At 40.9% G+C, this 19,378-nt stretch overlaps 1 protein-coding gene across 21 annotated transcripts in view; it reads left to right on the top strand.

The window, feature by feature from the left end:
• Window positions 1–19,378, top strand: part of map2k5 (mitogen-activated protein kinase kinase 5) — a 284,907-nt gene that overhangs the window by 211,930 nt on the left and 53,599 nt on the right. For 7 of the 21 annotated variants that reach the window (XR_015073772.1, XM_085968445.1, XM_085968453.1 and 4 more), the window contains 4 exons: window positions 10,329–10,361; window positions 11,272–11,310; window positions 15,532–15,558; window positions 15,886–15,918. The exons of 3 other annotated variants lie outside the window; for them this stretch is intronic. Coding sequence is in view for 17 of the 18 variants with exons in the window: in XM_085968445.1 (XP_085824571.1) it covers window positions 10,329–10,361; window positions 11,272–11,310; window positions 15,532–15,558; window positions 15,886–15,918 (132 nt within the window). In the remaining variant the exon portion in view is untranslated. Of the gene's footprint in view, window positions 1–10,328; window positions 10,362–11,222; window positions 11,311–15,531; window positions 15,559–15,885; window positions 15,919–19,378 lie in introns of those variants that run through there. 11 more of the 21 variants (XM_085968461.1, XM_085968451.1, XM_085968456.1 and 8 more) reach the window with 5 other exon arrangements.

Here is a 19,378-nt window from a genome sequence, read left to right on the forward strand (position 1 = left end):
CCCTTTCCAAAAAAAAGAGGAAGGAGGAAAAAAAAATGACTGACTTCTCTTAGGCTGTGAAACCAGGCCGGGTTAATAAATTACATTGAAATGACCCGAAGTAAAAATAACTTCTGTGCAAATAGTGCCCCTGGTATTGTAAAGCTTTGAATGTTTTCACACCCCATTAATTTATTACTTCTCTTTCTTCATCTTTAAATTTCATTTTTTTTTTAAATTCAGACTCCCTGCTGCAGTAGTGATTTTCATCTTGTTGTTAATTTTCCCTGCTCCATATGGAGCTCCAGACATTTCACCTGGAGGCTGTACTAGATTTTGCTGTAGTGATCGCACTTCCGGAGGCCAAAACTGTCAGTTAAGGTTCCTGGTGCATCTGTCTGCACCAGGCATTTTTTGCTGGCACCGAGAGTGTGAATAACAAATTGGATGCACCTGAGATTTGGATGATTAGTGTGTTTGTGTATCAGTGCTATGTATGTACTCCTTGTAAGCAGATAGCTCTGGGGGGGCCTAAATAGCCGCCATAGGTGGAACTGTACTCAAACCTTACATTTTGGCTTCCCCGAGTACGCTGTAAACATCCCTCACATTAAGAGGCTCGGAATATTTCATCCTGCTTTGTCATTGATTAGAAAAGAGTCTTTAATTTCATTTCACCCCATGTTGTGATTAATTTGCATTCTTTGTCAGAAGTTAATGAAGTTTTTTACGGTTCACACTGAAAATCCTTGAAGACATCTTATTTGATCTTCTGTTTATACAACCGCCGGCAGATGCTGTTTTGATTGATAGCACGCTTTCATTCCCCAAGTTATTTTAAGCAACTGCTCCGTTTTGAATACAATATATTGCTTTTTTTTTCCCTTTTTCTCGTCGGGGAAAAAAATTAACGGGAATTTATGCTAAAAACTGACACTAGCCTCTGGGAGGTTAGTCCCCTCTGTTGCTGCTTAAAAATGTTTTTAGTCTTTACGTGGCTCTAATTTAATGAAAAGTAAAAGTTTGCTGAATAGATGTCGAGTACTAATTGGAGTCAATGCAGGACAATCCCTGAAGCGGCATGTACCACGGTTTCTTCCCTTTTTTTGCATATAATCCATATTATTGACACTACTTGCCCTGAACATTTTCATTCAGATGCAGACAACTCATCAAGGATTTAAATGCTTGTTTGACTTGGAAGCTGCAGTTGCAAATTAAAAAAAATGTTGTTTTTTTTTGAAAATTGACACCTTCTAGAATTTTAAATAAATCCTTATTTAAACATTTACTTCAGGATGAATGTTTCTCATAATTGCGTATTCAATTATAATTTTTTGCCCAACTAATTTATTGTAATATAACATCGACAAATAGCATGAATATTTAAACTATAAAGCCACGTTTCGGAAGGGAAGCTGATTGCTTCAGGTGCAAAACACTAAAAGAATTTGTCGGGGTAATTAAGCTAACCTTATTGCATTGAAATCTTACCAGCCCATCAATTTATCTAAAATTACAATCCTGCCAATTGTAGTTTGACTATGTACATATTGTGTGATATATTTCACTAAAGTATTAGCTACTCTTAAAACAAGCTGCAATTAAAGGCATGTAGCACCAGAGCTTCCAAAAAAAATCCTTGTCTGCTCTCTGAGAAATCAAGGACGTTGAAACTTAGAGATGAAAAGAAAAACATCAAATGCTGGAAACTGAGGTATAAAGAGTAAACATTTTAATAGCATTCTGATGTTAACCTGTCTTTTCCCCGAACTGAAACTTATACTGAAGTGATAAGTCCCCTTCATGGCGCATTACATTCTTATAATACTGTAGACTAACTTCCAGGTAACCAAATAAAGCTCACTAGTCCTCTGTCATAAAAGCAGATAGACTTTTCTGAACTTCACCAGACATCAAGAATGCAGTGTGTGCTTTTAAATTAAAAAATAAATAAATATCAGTTACAAAGTACAGAGAAACTGAAGATTAAAGTCCAATTTGTTTTGAGGCTTCTGATATTTTCTACACTACACAAACTTATACTTCTGTGCACAAATTCATCTGATTGATTGTGATATAGTTTTGCCATTGAAGCATAGTCCAGCATTACCTAGGGTGGGTTTAACTCTTTGGAGTCAGATTGCACATGAAAGCAGTAAGGCGCTTGTGGAAATGAAAGTTGCTATTTAATTGTTTTGGAGAAAAAATATTTTAAAATAATAGAAATGAATTGAATTTTATTTACAGATGAACCAATTGTGCATGTGTGGGCTGCATGTAAAACAGAAATCCAAAGATTCATTTGTGTGAAAACTATGGGCTTTCTTGAATGTGGCCAAGATACAGACCCTGTTCAATCAACCCACAAACAAAAATTTAGCTATATTTAAATATTTTATTTCCCAAATTGAAGCAAAAGTGTTTTTTTATTATTTTCCCAAGAGTGCATTTTGTTTGAATACGGTTTTAATGTGTGAGGCATATGCAACTTGAGAATGAATAAGCACTGATTTGAATTTCTATAATATAAACTGACACAATAATTAGCTCTATTAATTGCTTTACCCATTTCTAATGAGATGTTTTGGTGTTCTCTTCTGATAGAAGGTGTATCCCCACACCGGACCACAGTAATACACAAATCACTTAGGGCCCAATTTTCCCACTGTTTTCAGCTACAAATGCTAATTGCACCCAGAGCAAGCACAAAATAGTCTTGTGTCCATTTTGCAACATTTACTTCTCCCTCTCACCTCCAAGAAGAAATGGCTAGACTCTAGGGAGGGAGCAGGCCAGTTGCTTTTGGAGCGGATCACCAGTCAGTGCACTCCACCAGCCTATTTTCTAATTGTTTTTATGGCTCCAGTGCTATGCTAAAACTGAAAATAGGGCCTAATAATAGCAGGACTTGTCCCTGTGCAGCGATACGATTTTTAAAATTATTTATATTATTTTTTTAATTTAAAGTAATGAAAGGCATTTAGCGCACAAGCTTTTTTCCCCATCAAGGGAAACATTTCATTAATATATATTTTTTAAGAGTTCTCTTGCACTTAAAAACCTTTTGTTATCAGTAACAGAATCATAAACCAGTTTATAAAAAATGGATTTATAATTTTCTTGCACATAACGTACAGAGGAGAACCTCACCCCTCTTCCCATGTCTGGGGAGGCTCTTCTAGCACCACTCTCACACTGGGACAGGATGCAAGAAAAAGTATATTCTCTGATAAGCAATCACTTTCTCACCTCTTAATTCAAATTTCTCTTTCCATTGCAACTTTTCTTGCCTTGCTAATTGATACTATTGTGTTTGGTGCTTTCTGATCTTTTCATTCTTGCCCCTAAACTCCAAATTATAGAATGTTACAGCACAAAACAGGCTATTCAGCCCACCAAGTCTCCACCAGTATTTTTCTCTACATGAGCCACCTAGCCTAATCCCACTTTGCTGATCAAGGATCTAAAGCCCTGTATGTACAATTTTATTTCAAATGGTAAATGGGTGGAATGGTAGCTTACCTGGAATGGACTCCATGTGTCCATTCTTTGGACTCTGTGTGTCCATTCTTCTAGTGCACACATCAGCAGGTGGTCACTGAGAGTGTATGCGCTGAATTTTGCCGGTGCTCAGAGTGTGGGTTTGGAGGTGGGTCCGCTGTCAAAATAGAAATGATTGACAGCGAGTTGAAAACCCGCTGCGACCCCGCCTCCATGTAAGTTTCCAGGGTGTCTGGTCTGCGATCTCAGAACAGACCTGATGCCAAGCGGCGGGGGAGGCATTTAAGATATTTAACTGCTTGTTAAGTGCTTGTTTACTACTATTTTGCCAGCCTTTTTCTATTTTACCACATTTTTAACGGGGTTCATGTCGTTCGGAGATCACATCAGGTAAGTAGGTCGGGTTCGCTATGTCTCCCCATTGCTGTGAATAGGTGACAGCTGCAAAAGTGGTCTGAAAGCTACCATTTCACAGCTGGTCATTTTCCAATGTCAGAAGCTTGAGCCTTCATGACTTGGAAGAAACTTTTGCACTGTATGCAGTTTGGAAGTGTTTGGAGTAAACTCTCTATCCACCGTCTGACAGATCACTTCTGTCATCTCAACTTCTGCTGCCATCTATTCCAGCAACATCAGTGCCCTTGAAAAAATCTCACCTTGGTCCTCTGAATCCCTCCACGATCAGCCCCAACACCAACATCACCAGGCACACCAACATCACCAACAACAACACCAACCTTCTCCGCAATCATCTGATGCTGCACAGGACACAGGGCATCAGCACCCAACAACATTGCTGCCTGGGAGGCCAGCGATGCCATCACCATGGCCAGATTTACTTCACTTGACGCTGTACACCCTGGCTGCCACATGATGCGCCAGGTTAACATCACCCCACACCAACACCATAAAGCATCCCTACAATGCCCAAGCCATTCCTTTCACACTCATCACCATTGCGGGGGGGTACCATTATGTCTCACCATTCACTGCAATTCACTAAGCCACTTCCAAAGGTGCACACAGATTTGTCCAAGAACACAAAGTGTTAAAAATAAAAATTTCAATGTTTGACACCACATTAACAGAAACTTCACATGAACAATGGCTAAAACATACAAGTGCCTACCCTTGTGTGTTGTTAGATGGTATGATTGGACTAGGATGAGGGTGAGTGTGAGGGGTGGCTAGTGAGATGGGGAAGTGATAATGTAGCTAGAGAGGGATGGGTGGAGGTGCAAGGTAAGTTGGTGTGAGTAAAGGTGTGCAGGAGTACGGCAGGGAAGGCAGCGTGATGGGGATGTGATGAGGGCCACAGCAGGATGAGGTTGAGTGTGGCTTTGCAGTAACGTTTCGTGATCTACTGAGATCATTGAAATGTTTGCGCCACTGCAGCCAGGTCCTCCTGACGACATCCCTGCTTTTGCCCTCCTCTGCAATGTGCAACCAGGCTGCGTTGGTGTCCTGGGGAGGCCTCTTCCGCCCTTGGAAGGGAAGAGAACCTCCCTACGTGCTGACGAGAGCCTGGGTGCAGCCGTGCACCTTTGTGCAGTGCGTGTCAGTGTTTGCAGCACCTCAGTGCTGCAGAACACTGACAGCACAACTGTCAAAATGAATGCACCCATGGTCCCTTTAAGGAAACCGGCTGCTGACGCGTCATCAAATGATGTTATCAGACCCGCTTCCTTTTGATTGGCCAGGAATCCTGCAGGGCAGGCTTAACAAGCCCTATTAACGGAAAATCCTTTTTACAGAGCAACTGCAGCTGGGAATGGGACCGGAACCTGCCAACCACCTCTCCCGCCGCAATCCCGCCTCCGCTGGTGAAATCGCGGCCTATGAGTGTACTCTTGCTGTGTGTTTCTCGTTACTTTTAAATGAACGAATGAACTGATGCCCTAGGAGTTCCATAGTTCTGAAGTGTTATGAAAGAATGAGTCAGAGAAGAAGACAGTTCAGTGAGTCTTGATTTCATAACCGTGCGGATACACTGAGGAGGAAGAGCATGTAGGATGGCATGTTGGCAGCTTAGGAGAAACAAGAGGAAAGTTCAGAGGGATACAGATCACATAGTATCTATAAACAGAGAGCAACATGCCTAGTGTTTATGTAGTATATAAGTATGCACAAGCCTAGTGCTAATGTAGTTTCTGTAAATAGATGCAAGCCTAGTGTTAATGTACTTTTTTTGACTACCTATGAAGAAAAGTTGTAGTATTGCACAATGACACAAGTTAGGCCAATTTGTGGATGAACTGTTTTCAATTTGTGGATGATGGGGGAGGAATTACCTTCAGTCTTGTATAGTTTACAATAACTCCTCAACTGTTTCTTCAGTTTCGGAATTGTAAAATCTATATGGATTTACCTTGGGTTTTCTTATTTATTTTTTATGCTCTGCTTTATATCAGCCTTAAATCTAAGTAGATGTCAGTAAACTGAGCCCTTTCAGATTGTATGAACTTGGTTTTAACTGTATGCACTTAGTTCTTTCACTCATCGAGATTTCCTTTTAGAAGGCATCATTTTTCCATTGAGTTCTTTTGTATAATGTATTTTACACCCCCAGGAGAGCTTTGCTGCATATTGATGTCTTTTGTCCATACGAGTCTATAGTTAACTAATCAGAGTGTCTGGGTGCACTTACTTGGACATGATTAAAGGACACTTGAGAGCAATTCTACAGAAATACTGGCAGATACTCCAAGACTCCTTTGCATGGTTTAAAGAGACAACAGTGCGTGCACTATGGGCGAACCAATTTGGGTCTGCCTACGACCATTTAATGAAACCAATTCACGTTAGCCTTGACTACAAGTTATTTTTAAGGATTATTTATATTTTGTAGTTATTCATTCCCTGCCTCGCATCCCATCAGGCCCTTCCACACACCACATACATTCCTCAAAGAGGACAGGTACAGAGTCTACACCATGCATATGTTAATGACACTCTGTGCCTTTGGAACTCTCAGTGTGTGGTTTGTGCTTTCTTTTTGATTTCTCTTTTACTTGTGCTGAATACCATGACTCTTTTTGCACTTTCTCTTCTCTTCTCCTTCACTTCCTTTCATGCCCCCTCTCCCCCCACCCCCCCACCCCAACAAAACTGCCTGACCCCCCAATGGGAGTGTGTCATGTTGTGAACCATGAGGCTAAGCCTACACCCTGCTACTCTGCAATCCATTAATGCTTTGGGCCATCTTTCCAATAGCATTTTAACCTTGTAAGTGCTGGCATGCCAGCATCTCCATAGTGTTTTGTACCCAGGGGCCAACCATTTTAGAACTTTCACTTCAGACACTCTTGAGGCACAGGAAACATTTACTATATAACAGTAATGCTACAGAGATGTTAACAGGAGGTTCTATTTCTGTAATATATAAATATACAAGATAAAAAGGTTTTAAAAACTTTGGCCTACAAATTGGGTTGGGGCGCAAAAGTCGCCTGAGCGCAGGATTTAGCGCAGTGTTCGAGGCTTCAGCGATCGTCAGATATTCAGTTTCATTGCCCCTCGAGGGACACGGGGCGAGGCTCGAGGCGCTCCGCGTCCCTCTTAGGGCGCTGAAACTGATTATCGCAGCGCAACGTGCCGCAGCGCCACACGCTGCGGCACAGCACGCTGAGGTACTGCAGGCCTTCCTCCCACTGTTAAGGGGGAGGGGCCTGCAACAGCGCGATCCCCGCTCGCGAGTGCCGGCAAACGAGCCCGGCACCAAGGAGAAGTGCCGGGCTCTCGGGAAACAGCCGGCAATGCCGCAGGGGGTGGTTAGGAGGCCGGGGACGGAGGTGCTGGCAGGCGGCCGCCGAAAAAGGCAGCCGCCCTGCACCTCCACCTTAACTTGTGCCGCTGCCGGCACAGTAAGGCCCTGTGAACCGGGCGCGGGTAGCGAACGGTGCAACTGCGGCGTTTGCTACCAAATATCGCGAACGGGGCGCAAATGGGGCGCTGCGCACACCGATGACATCATTGGTGGCGGCGCAGCGCAAAAGGCTAACGCCACCATTAGCGCCCCAACTCAATATCGCGGGAGGCGCAGCCAGTGGCGCTACAGCCACTGCCTGCCTCTAGGCACCAACAAGTGGCGCTACTCACCCAATTTCTCCCCCTTTATTTCCGACTCCTCCCTACTGCCCTCCCTGCCGCCACCTCCATTGTCTTTTTTTCTGTATTAATTTTTCACTATTTTAGTGTTATTTTCAATCTCTGCTGCTTTCCCTGACGATTTCCAGAGCTGGGAGCACATCCATTCATCCAATCAGAAGGGAGCCTGCTGCAGTCAGCAGAGTGATAGGTTAAACTTGATGTGCGATGGTTAAATCCATTTAGGTCTGCCAACTGTAGCAGCAGTTTTCATTCAGAGAAGCTAATTTACATTGGCCCAGTCTACAAGTTATTTATATGTTGTATTTGTTATTCTTTCCTCACGCCTTTGGTCCTTTCACATCACATGGATTTCTTAAGAGGTTGGCTAGACAGCCTGTTCCAAATATATGCCAATCTTGTTCAGAATTTGAAGCTATTTGGAGGGGTGTTTATTTTATACATTTTTTTTTCTCCTTTATGGAGATGCACCTCAGTTCTGTTCTTCCTTTCCCCAACGGGCCAGGATTTCAGATCAGTTCCAGGAAGTGCAAGTCACAGAAGGAGATAACCTAGTCCTGCAAGTGTTGCAATTAATTGAAATGATTTATCTCGTCAGTGATGTTTGGGAGGGGGCAAATCATTTTTGCAAAAACAAATGATTTTGTTCTGTCAGTTTCTCCAACAGAGGATGAAGCAATGGACCCCAATTAGAGAAACCTATTCATATGGGGTTTTGCCCTAGATTTCCAGCCTCCTATTTTAGACCCCTCCTTCCTCCATCACTCAGGAACAGGGTCAGTCTGGACTGCATATTTCTTCCATGATCAAAACACCTCAATGGGTGTTTTTTTGTTTCTCCTTCTAGCAAGCAGGAAAACTCGCCAAATTAGAGCAATAAAATTCACTTGTTAAACTGATGCTGGAATTATAACTCGAGGTTGCTGATTGGGAGTCTAGCTTCAAAAGGCCGCAGACATTGAACACTCCGTCTTAATCCATTTTTTTTTTTAAAGGGTTACTTTATTGCTCCATGAAAATGCACTTAAGCTCAAGTTAAATGTATGGAGTTACGCAATCTTGTGCTGCGCTATTTAAGTGCCAATCATATTCCTGTAATATATAAAACCTCACGTGCAGCCTATGAAAAGCTTTGTCACCCAAATAATTAGGGAGCACTCCAATATCTGTTTCTTCGCTGAACAAACAGACAATGGCCTGAAAAGCAGTGAATTTTCACTAGGTGATAAAAATATTAGAAATAAAAATTTGTCAACTGATATGGGAAGATCTGACCTGGGTCAGTGGTAAATCTCTCCGAGAAGAGCTTTAGGGCAAGTCATAATTCCAGTGTGGAAGTGAGAGATGAAAGCTATAGCTGGTTTCTTCTGTAAGTTACGTTGCAGGTAGGTGAATCCATTTTACTACTCTGATTGTGCTTTTGATAATCATGTAAAAGGGAACAGTGGAAGGTCTGCACCACCACTTTCTGTCAAAAAGGATTGCCATGGCAACCGAAATAGGAAAAAAAACTGACAGCGAAAGTCATCCTTTTTTTTCTTCCTTCTCCTTAACCAGAGGCATTGATTAAATGGTGAACTGCCACGGGAAAACTGGCAAAGTGCTCAGTCCACAGATACAATTCATTGAAAACAAGGCAGAAAGATGATATAAAGTGAAAACTGCAAATGCTGGAAATCTGAAATAAAAGCAGAAAATGTTGGAAATGCACAGCAGGTCCATCGGCATCTGCAAAGAGTAACGATGGGTTATCATTTTGGGGGGAGAGGGGAACCTTTGTCAGAACTGGTGACTTTCTGATGACATGCTTCCATCCAAAACATCAACCCATCTTTTCGCTTTATGGATGCTGACAGACCTCCTGTAGAGGATGATGGTTTGAAATCGGTCATAAGTTTTTTAACAGCAGATGTGCAATTTTTTGCAACGGAAGAGTTGTCCATATTTCCTCCTCGCTTGTTACCAGAAATAATCAAACCAATCCTCAAGCTGTTTTTAACTTTTTTTCAGTTGAAATTAGGGTTGTCTCTGTAGGAATTAACTCCCTGGTGAAAGTAAATGCTTTACCTATGTAACAAGTGGCTACACTTCAAAAGTAATTATTTGGTTGTGACACGCTTTGAGACATTCTAAGAACACGATAAGGTGCTATATAAATGCAGGTTCTTTCTTTTCATATTGTACAGTATATGTGGCAAATGACATTTTGAAAGTTTTTTTAATAATTAGTTTCATCTTTCTGGTTTTAAAGAAATACTTTTCTTGCACGTTGGCATAGTGGTTAGCACTGTTGCCTCACAGCGCCAGGGACCCGGGTTCGAATCCGGCCTTGGGTGACTGTCTGTGTGGAGTTTGCACATTCTCCCTGTGTTTGCGTGGGTTTCCTCCGGGTGCTCCGGTTTCCTCCCACAGTCCAAAGATGTGCGGGTTAGGTTGATTGGCTATGATAAATTGACCCTTAGTGTTAGGGGGATTAAATACGTGGGGTTACGGGGATAGGGTGGGATATGTGTTGGTGTAGGGGTTACGGGGATCGGGTGGGATATGTGTCGGTGCAGGCTCGATGGGCCGAAATGGCCTCTATCTGCACTGTGGGGTTTCTGTGATTCTGTGAAAGTCATGTGTGTGTGTGTGTATATAAATACTAAGTTTTGTGATATTTTAATACTATACTGTGTATTCTATACACAGAATAGTATTTTTGGTTCTGACTATCATTTTTGCACTTAAACTGGCAGGTGCTAAGACCTGGGGAAGTTCTGAATGAAGTGGTAGGTTCCCAAATGCAGCTTTGGCTTTTTTGTGCTGTCAACAAGCTTCCTGTTTCTTTCCCCCCGCCGCCATCTTTGTTTGCCTCTCTTCCTCTGATGGCCAAGTCTGGGTTCTCTTGGCACTTTTCAGCATCTGCTTCACATCTGCTTGTTATTGTTTTGGAATGCTTTCATTCAGCTGAAAACATTGAGCCTGGTTTATGACAAAGTGGTAGGGGGTGAACGACAGCACAGAAATGATTTAAAAGATGGAATGGAGAAAAAAATAATACAAATGAGAGAAAAAGATCAAAAAATTATGAATGAGAGAACTAAAGAATACAATTTTTAAGAATGGTTGGGATAGCTTAAAAAAAATGTAGGAATAAAGAATTCAGAGAAATTATGAAAAGATCTCTCTCTAAATCCAGGACCAATAATAAGTTTATTTTCAGTGGTGTAGGCGATGGAACCTCTCATTCTGATCTTTTTTCTTTAGTTGTTAACACAAATACAAAAACTTTCTCCAAATAAAACCTGAAACTTGAAACCAATCCATCCCACTGAATCTGTAAAATGAGCATGTTATTTAAATCTTTCCCCAACATGGAAAGATTAAAAACTGAATGCAATATTGGCACATGTATCACACACTGCTTTTAAAAATAACTTGAACTGCTCCATTAACTCCGTCCAAGTCGATATATAAAGTGTGATAATTCTTAAGAGGTTGGAGATGTGATTTCTGTGACACTCAATTTTGCATGTACTAACAGGTGCAAATTAAACTGTCTTTCTAAACACAACTAATTATTTCCATGTTTGAGAATATTACAAACTGAAACAATCCTGTTTAATTTCAACTCTTTTATGTTGCTGCAGAACCGATTATGAAATTCTGAAGCAGAAATGTGTGTCTAATGTGTTCCAGGCTGTTCTGCTAGAAACGGGGCTTTTTTGGAGGGAGAAGGCAAGGGGATTTATGTTGTCTCGTCTGTTTGTCTACCCATAAATTTGTTACTTCTGTTCTGATTTGTTTTTCCCCCAAAAATGTGCAAAATTTTAACAAAACTAACTTTGTAATTGTCATCCCTTTATCAAATGCTGGGCCTTGTTAGAAACTTAGCAACTGCATAACCACCCACTTGCCCTGCATTCATGCATGCAAGAAGTAAAGTGCCACCTCAATTAATTAATCAGCTCTTAATCAGACTTCAAAAGTGTTCTCCCTGATCTGTTTGAGAATGAAATTGTTCAAAACCATACTTTTTCAAAAATAAAATTGTATTCTTTGTAATAATTTCCAAGAAATTAAACATCTTCACCATGTTTTACGGTGTGTTGTCCACTAAATTTATTTCCCCCCCCTTGCTTTTCTCCTCTTTCTGACTTTCCTTATCCAGACATCTCCTGTGGCTGATGGGGCAGACATGTACCTGCATCTGGCTCCGAGGCTTATGTCAGTGCTCCTCTAGATCTGGTTACTTGGAAGGATCTTAAGCTGCCCAGGGATGATACAAATTCCATTCAGCAGCTCCCACATCAACAGGAGTAAAATCGGCAACTTTGTAGAGTGAGGGATGCAAGCCTGTGTCTCACTGCTCTTTGCACTGGATGTTAGTGCTCATTAATGCAATACAGTCCCATTGCAATTCAGACTACTACACTTCCACAATTAGGTTGACTTTTCAAGCCACGGTTGCTAAGCTGCATTTCTATCAAATCTCTGCTAAACCTTACTAAATTGTTTTAAAAGTTTTTAATTCATAATTTCTATTCAGATACCAATTTTGCAACACGTTTATTTAAAATATTGGATCTTTTTCCCTTGTGATTCACTCTTTTTCCCTTCTAATTATCTGTTTTTATATTTATAGTGATATTCTCTTATGTCATCTTTTTGAATACTTTATGTCTTAATTATATTAGCAATGAACCATCGGAGAACTCTTAAACTCCCTCACATGCTCCAGTTACTAGTAAAGATACTACCAGGCAGTGAACTGGCATGGATTCTGTCTAACCTATCTTGGTAGTCTGTTTCTGAATTTTGAAGAAACTAATTGCAGTGAAACTGCTGTTACTTTCTGTTCTCTAGTTTGCCAGTCCTTTCAAGTGTTGATGCAATGATGTCGTAACATCTTTGCAGCACCACCAACTTGTATATGCATGCTGCAGGTGAGAAACCAGTAGGTGTTCTCAATTCACAGCCAGCTAAACAGCCACAGACCATTCCAACAGGTTACGGTTGATCTAGTATACAATTGTATTGGTCTCCCATTGCCCAATTCTTGCCCCAGTATAAATGGGACATAAGTAGTTGCCTCAAACCTATAATTAAAATTAATCACAAATGCAGAAGTTAAAGCAATCACACTGTGCCTACCAAAGATATACTGGTGCGACTTGAATGTGTGAATGTGATGATATTGGGCCCCTTTTAAATTGCACATCCTTCTCAATTAACACCTTTTTTGAAGGAGGAGAGGGGGAATATTCTCCCCATGATTCCTGCACACATTTCTGGTTCTGCATCCTATAAAACTACGATTGAAAACGTTCATCTTGATGTTAACACACAGATTCACAATATTGTTTACATACTCATTTATTTTTTCAAATATATAAATGTGTGTAAAATATATATAATAATTTACACACACAGATCAAATATTCAAAATTAATTGGGACATGTTTTTAAAGGAAAGCACATCAGATATGTGTTGGTTATTTTGGTAGAAAAGGTTCTTAGCCCCCACCTTACCTTACATATCAGGTTCGGCTGCGAGCAAGTTTTTGGTGGGGGGAAAAGGGAGGGAACAGAGAGAAGAGAAAGAGTAAGGTGGGGAGAGGTAGATGAAGCTTTATAGAAACCACTTTAAAAACGTCTTTATAATCCAAGCTGGCAATCTGTACAATCAGAGTGTCAGCATGGGGGAATTATGTATAATGAAACCATTGGACCACAGCATGTCGGTAATACTCTTTACATAGAATGTCGGTCTGGATCAATCTAAACATCTAGAAATGTTTAGATAGAATATATACAGTTAATAATAAAATGTAGCTGCAGGTAAGTAAAGTAAGGTGTTGCACTTTGCTGGGGGTGGGGGTGTGCAGGGCACAAAGCCCCACTGAACTGGCTAATTCAGCTTTTCTAAAATGTTAATGAAAATTTAACACACAATTCAATCTTCAAGGCAGTTTATCTGAAGTGGAGCTGATGGCTAATATTTCCACTAGCAGGTCTCTCCAGTACTTATAAAGGGAGGGGGAGAAAGAAAATTCACAGCTGTATTTAATTGATAGAATGAATCAATTATACTCATACTGCATTGTCAGATTCAAGTGAAACATCGAGCTCCTGCATTGTGTTACTGCATAATGTAATGGAAAATAATTATATCACATTAAAGTTGCAATTTGTCAGCTTTTTTTTAATTAATGCTGTGCTTCTGGGTTGGAGGAGTGGGGGGAGGTTGGAGTGGAGGGTAATGGACCAATCGGAGCATTTCTTTAATATATTTTCTTACAGAAGGGTGACACCACTGGTATGTTGGTAGATTTTAGATTTGTGTGTTGGTTGGCAACAAAGTAACCTTGTTATTAAAAATGATTGGGGACTGGGGGCATAGTGGTTTTGAACACCGTCCTTTCATCCTTGGGACATGAATTTTAATCCAGCCCAGCATACTGGGAGAAAATCTCTGTTGGCTGTAAAAGTCCAATGTGAAATGAGTTTGGGCAGCTTCAGCCCAGATTGCATTGGATATTGGCACGCAACTGGCCTTAACACAGCACTAAATTGTCAGGCCCTGAAATTTCACGGGCTGCGATGCTGATACTTATGCCAGAATTCTGTCCACTGGAGGCTTCCCGCGCTGGCCTTAGCGGAGAATACACGTTATGGGGAGGGCACCTAATTAGCATGGAGCTCACCGTTGCCCACACCACTAAGGGTGCATCTCAAGCACCTGCTTCCCCTAAGCTGGCAGGAAATCTGGTCTCAGGCCCCAAAAGCACTCCAAATCGCCCCTCTTTGTATCGCAGCCACCTAAAAACTAGCAATCTTAAGTAGTATTTTGGGGGTTCAAGCCACTTGCCCCCTAGGATGGACCCCAGTTCTGCTGGGTTAGTGGCCAGTATGCGTCTTTTCGTTGCGCAAACTAGTTGCCACTTTCGAATGCCAGCTTCTGGCTGACTGTGGGGCCAAGTAAACACCTGGCCTGGGACTCCCTGCCCCCTCTGACATGAGGGACCACGGTTCTGTCCCAAAACACGAACCCTGAAATCAAATCACAGAAGCCAGGACCTAATGTTGTCAGGTGCTGGCCTGTTTCCCAGGTCTAGCATCATACTGCTGCCATATCTCCAAAAGCAAAAATGTCACACTGGTGCAATACGGGGGTGCTTTACTGAAGATGGATCCAAGACATGCTGTGGGGTAGTGTAGAGCCGGCTTTACCATGCAGCTAGCCTTGTTCTACTTGGCCAGGGAGTACTTGATGCTAACACTATGTACCTGAAATGGGAAAATAGCCATTCCCCAGTGCAAACATCCCTTGCCTTGGTAAGCAGAAAAACTCACCCCCAAAAATGTAATTTCCCTTATATTCAGTGGGAACTGACATAGTTTGAATTTCAGCTAATTCATTGGGGAAGGATGTATGAGTGAAGATTCTAATTAAAAAAAAAATTGCTGCTTTGAAAATTCTCGCTTCATGTGGGGAGGGAGAAGATTGGTCAAATCACTTGTAAATTGTGCTTGTGTTCAGCGGGTATCACATAACTAGTACATTTTGTGCTTTGAATCATCTTTTAATTTGAAAGGCAGCGGATTTGAATGCACGGGGAACAAATGCAGCATTTAATCTTGGATTTGTACCAGAGCCAGAGAATGTTATTTATATCGGATGTGTAAACAGCACTGTAACTGTATTATGCTTTCTTTCCCCCTCACTTGTATAACCTGGAGGGTACTAAAAAGTGTTCTGCAAAATTAACATTCTGCTGACTTTCGCCTATAAATGAGAAGAATAGCTATTAACATTTGTGTATTTTCATTATGTAAATGGTGTTAACACATGCCCACAAATTGCCACCAGCTATGCAATAATTTTCTCTCAGTGATCGTAATGTGTCCAAGTGAGTCATTTTGATTATGACATGCTAATTACATATTGCCTTTCAGATTCAGAAAAACCAGGGATCTTTAATGGTAAGGTTTTATGAGTTTGCGGAGAAAAAAAATTCACTTTTTTTTTCCTGCTGGCTGCCTTTTTGCATGCTTGAGTGCTTTACTTTAAACTTAGCAAATTGCATTTTTGTTACAACAAGCACTAAAGTGCCTGTAGTAGATTAGGTATCATTAGAAATAATAGAACATCTAGGGTGTCAATGTTTTTATAAGACTTTCGCGCTGTTGATTAATCTTGCAACATTTTACTGCATTAATGATTTTCTCAGTCTACTGTAAAAGACTGCATATAAGTTAATACTTCTCTCTATTCCAAACCCCCCCCCCCCCCCCCGCTTGCGATTGCAGCCACTACAGTTATTGCAGTGCATCGTTGATGAGGTGAGTCACTGTCTTATGTGCTTTCTCTTCTAAAGTCATTCTTAATGGCCTGGAAAGTTTTATTTATATAATATACACATTATTTTTTTTTCTTAATGAAGCTCTTTGCTCAAAACAACCTCTTAAGCCCTGCCACCCGGTGCAACCCCTTAGCCATCAAACCTAGCCACGCCAGACTTATATAGAGCTCAAGCCTGACCTTATCCATGTACACCATTCAGGCACTGTACAGGAACTAGGTAGAGCCATGCCTCGAATTGCTGAATAATTACCTTTAGACTAACCTGAGCAGGAGCCTTCCCAAGAGGCCCAGCTCATTTAATGGCTCTAAAACTCAATCTAGAGGATGTCAGTGGTCATGCTTGATTATTTGCCGTGGTATTTTATGAAAGCAATAAAAAAGCTTGAGACTGAGGAAAAAAATAGAGAAACGTTGACTAATTTCAGGGGGGGGTTTTTTCCTCTGAATCGGGTCCCTTTGGTGTGACAGGTATTGTGACTGTTTCATGCTGCCTTGCCTTAGTTATTTCAGCACTATGAAGAAGTACTGCTGTGCTCCCTCAGCTTATAATTGACAAGAGACCAGAGATAGCCCCTAAACGGTGACGGAGCTCCACTGTTCTCAAACTGACATTTTGTGTTAAAAAAATAGCTTGTATTAATGAATTTCTGTGGGGGGTTTTTTGTCCTGTAAGGTTGAGCTTACTCACAAACTTGGTAAGATAATTTTTTTCTGCCGGCCCCATCTCCCTCCTCCTTTGCCCACTTTATGACCACTGAGTCCCTAGATTCTTGATTGTTTGATTATTTTTATCCAGATTTTTCACAAACTGCAACTGTGCTCGCCCCGAGGCAAAAGAATATTGATTACGCTGTAAAATAACAAAATTTGCACACAGGCTATAACAGATCATCAGGGAGATTTTTTTACCCCCCCCCCCCCCCCCCCCCTTTTTGTGGCGGTCTCTCTCAATACACACATTAAGTGTGTTTGCTGCCTCTGTGCCTTTTTCTTTATGCCTGAGCACTTTGCTGACATGTGCTAATAACCAAATGCCAAGAGAGAGTCCAGTTGGTGTTACCACACACTAAACATACTGAACTTGTCCTTTAGCTCATAGATTGCAGGTAATTAATAATTAAACTGTTTCAGTTGTAATGGGTTGACCTCCATGAACTGTTCATTACTCACATGGCAAAGGCATCACTCAAAGTATTTTTTCATTGCCCTTCTCTGTACCCTAGCTGCATATGTGGAATTCAGTGAGCCACCTACATTTAAGCTGACCAAGTACTTGCTTAAACCACTGCAAATTAAAGCTTCCTACAATGTGTATATTGTGCTTTGGGAAAGAGGGGACAATATTTGCATCCTCTGTGTGCCATTTTGTTTAGAAATTGGAAAATACACTGAGGCTATTAATTGTGTGACAATTCATATCTATGGCCTCATTCAAGTGTGGCTTTTTGGCACTTGGCTCACTTGTGCTTAGCCACGCTTGAAGATAAACTATTTTCCCTATTAGATAGCCTAATTGTTCTTTAACCTGCTATTTTAAAATGCTAGGTCTATTGATCTCTGCCCCCACCTCCACCCCGTCTCCCCAGTTCTCTCATTCAGAATTACCTCTCAATAAAGGATATAATTTCAATTTAAAAAAAATTCAAACCCCCAGCAATGCTGGGTAAATAAGAGTTATTAATTGAAGATAGTCCTGGCGTGCCATCATCAAATTGGAGAAAATAAGATTGCAGCTATCATTTTTTTAAAGCTAAAATACAGCAAAATAGCAACACATGAACTCTACCTAAATATATAGGCCTTGAACTGACACCATGGGAAACTAGTGTACAGTTAACATGTTCTTCTCAAATTCCTTCCTCCTTGCTACTTTAACAGAGGCATTAACCCATTTAAAATAAGTAGCAAAGCAAGGAATTTCAGATAAACATTAAGTGTTCGTTCACTAATATTCTAAAGGTGACAATATTTTCCTGTGTTACAATAATCTCTTTTTTTCCCTCTTGAAATTGTACTAATAAAGAATAAGTGTCAGATTGGCTCAGTTGGTCGCATTGTCACCTCTGAGTTAGAAGGTCATGGGTTCAAGTCCCACTCCAGGACTTGAGCAGATTAAGCTAGGTTGACATTCTAATAAAGTACTGAGAGGGCACTGCATTGTCAGAAGTGCTGCCCTTCAGATGAGACATTAAACCAAGGCCTGATCTGCCTGTTCATGTGACTCAGAAGGAAATAAGAGCCAGTGTCCTAGCCAACATTCTTCCCTCAACCAACAAAAACACATTGACTGGTCATTCATCTCATTGCAAAATGGCTGCCGTATGTATCTACATAACGACAGTGATTACATGTCAAAGCAATTCATTATCTGTGAAGCACTTTGGGGCATCCTGCAAGATAATGATGAGGTGCTAAATAAATGCATATTCATTCTTCTATTAAGACAGTGCCAGTTTTCAGCTCTTATGCTATTATCTTCATTGTTGCCCTTTTGCCTGCAGAATTGTCAGTGCAGTGTGCCCATTTAAAAAAAATTAAACAAACTATATATGTAAATAAAATAACAAATGTCTAATGATGAATTTTAATTAATGCCTCAACAGTGGGGTCCATTGCCATTCATTAATTCCTCAAGCTTCACTCGTGCTAACTGCTTTTATATTGCCCTTGATTTAATTGGGATTTAAGAGGATCAGTGTTCATGAGCCTGTTCCTGGTGTTTACATTACTGAATCGTTCCCTTACGCCAATAGCGAACTTATAGGCCCAGTGTGCTGCTGGGGTAAGGGAGCCAGGTTTAGTAGTATAAACACTGGGAGCTGGTGGCTCACAGACACCATTGTCCTGGAATCTGAATTTAAACAAAGCCAATATAAAGCAGCTAAAGTTTGTTATTGTAAGAAACATTTGGTTGTGGTACCACCCTTTTGACTTAATGACAGCGCCTCTATTAATCTAAGCATATCTTGCAAGAGGATATAAGGCATCATACAGAAACTGAAAGTACTGGAGGAATAGAAGAACTTCACCCCGAGTACTACCCTGGCCAAGTTTCCAGCATAAATCAGTCGCCCCCTCCACAGTGTTTCCAGCTGAGCAAAAGCAGCGAAAAGGTTGACTGAATAGAAGGTTAATGTACTAGGTATTTTCCTGAATTAAATTAAACTGTTATCTGCCACTAAATTCTTCTGTAAATATCAGCCGGAGTTTATTTTCTGTTTCAGTTTTAAATAAAAGCAAGCTCTTAATCTGTTTTCCCACTTCTGTCTCGGTTCTAATGGATTTTTGTTTGAGAAGGGAAACTTCAAAATTATAACTGGTCTTCGCTCCAGTGAACAGATAGCTGTAGGATGGTATTGGTGCTATACTTCACCCATGTGATTATTGTACATATATATATAATAATATAAAGGTCCTGACCCACCTGCCTAAAAGAAA

The sequence above is a fragment of the Somniosus microcephalus genome, chromosome 27 (assembly GCF_052327205.1).
Source record: "Somniosus microcephalus isolate GS21.2 chromosome 27, FLI_Smic_1.0, whole genome shotgun sequence".
Lineage (NCBI taxonomy): Eukaryota > Metazoa > Chordata > Chondrichthyes > Squaliformes > Somniosidae > Somniosus > Somniosus microcephalus.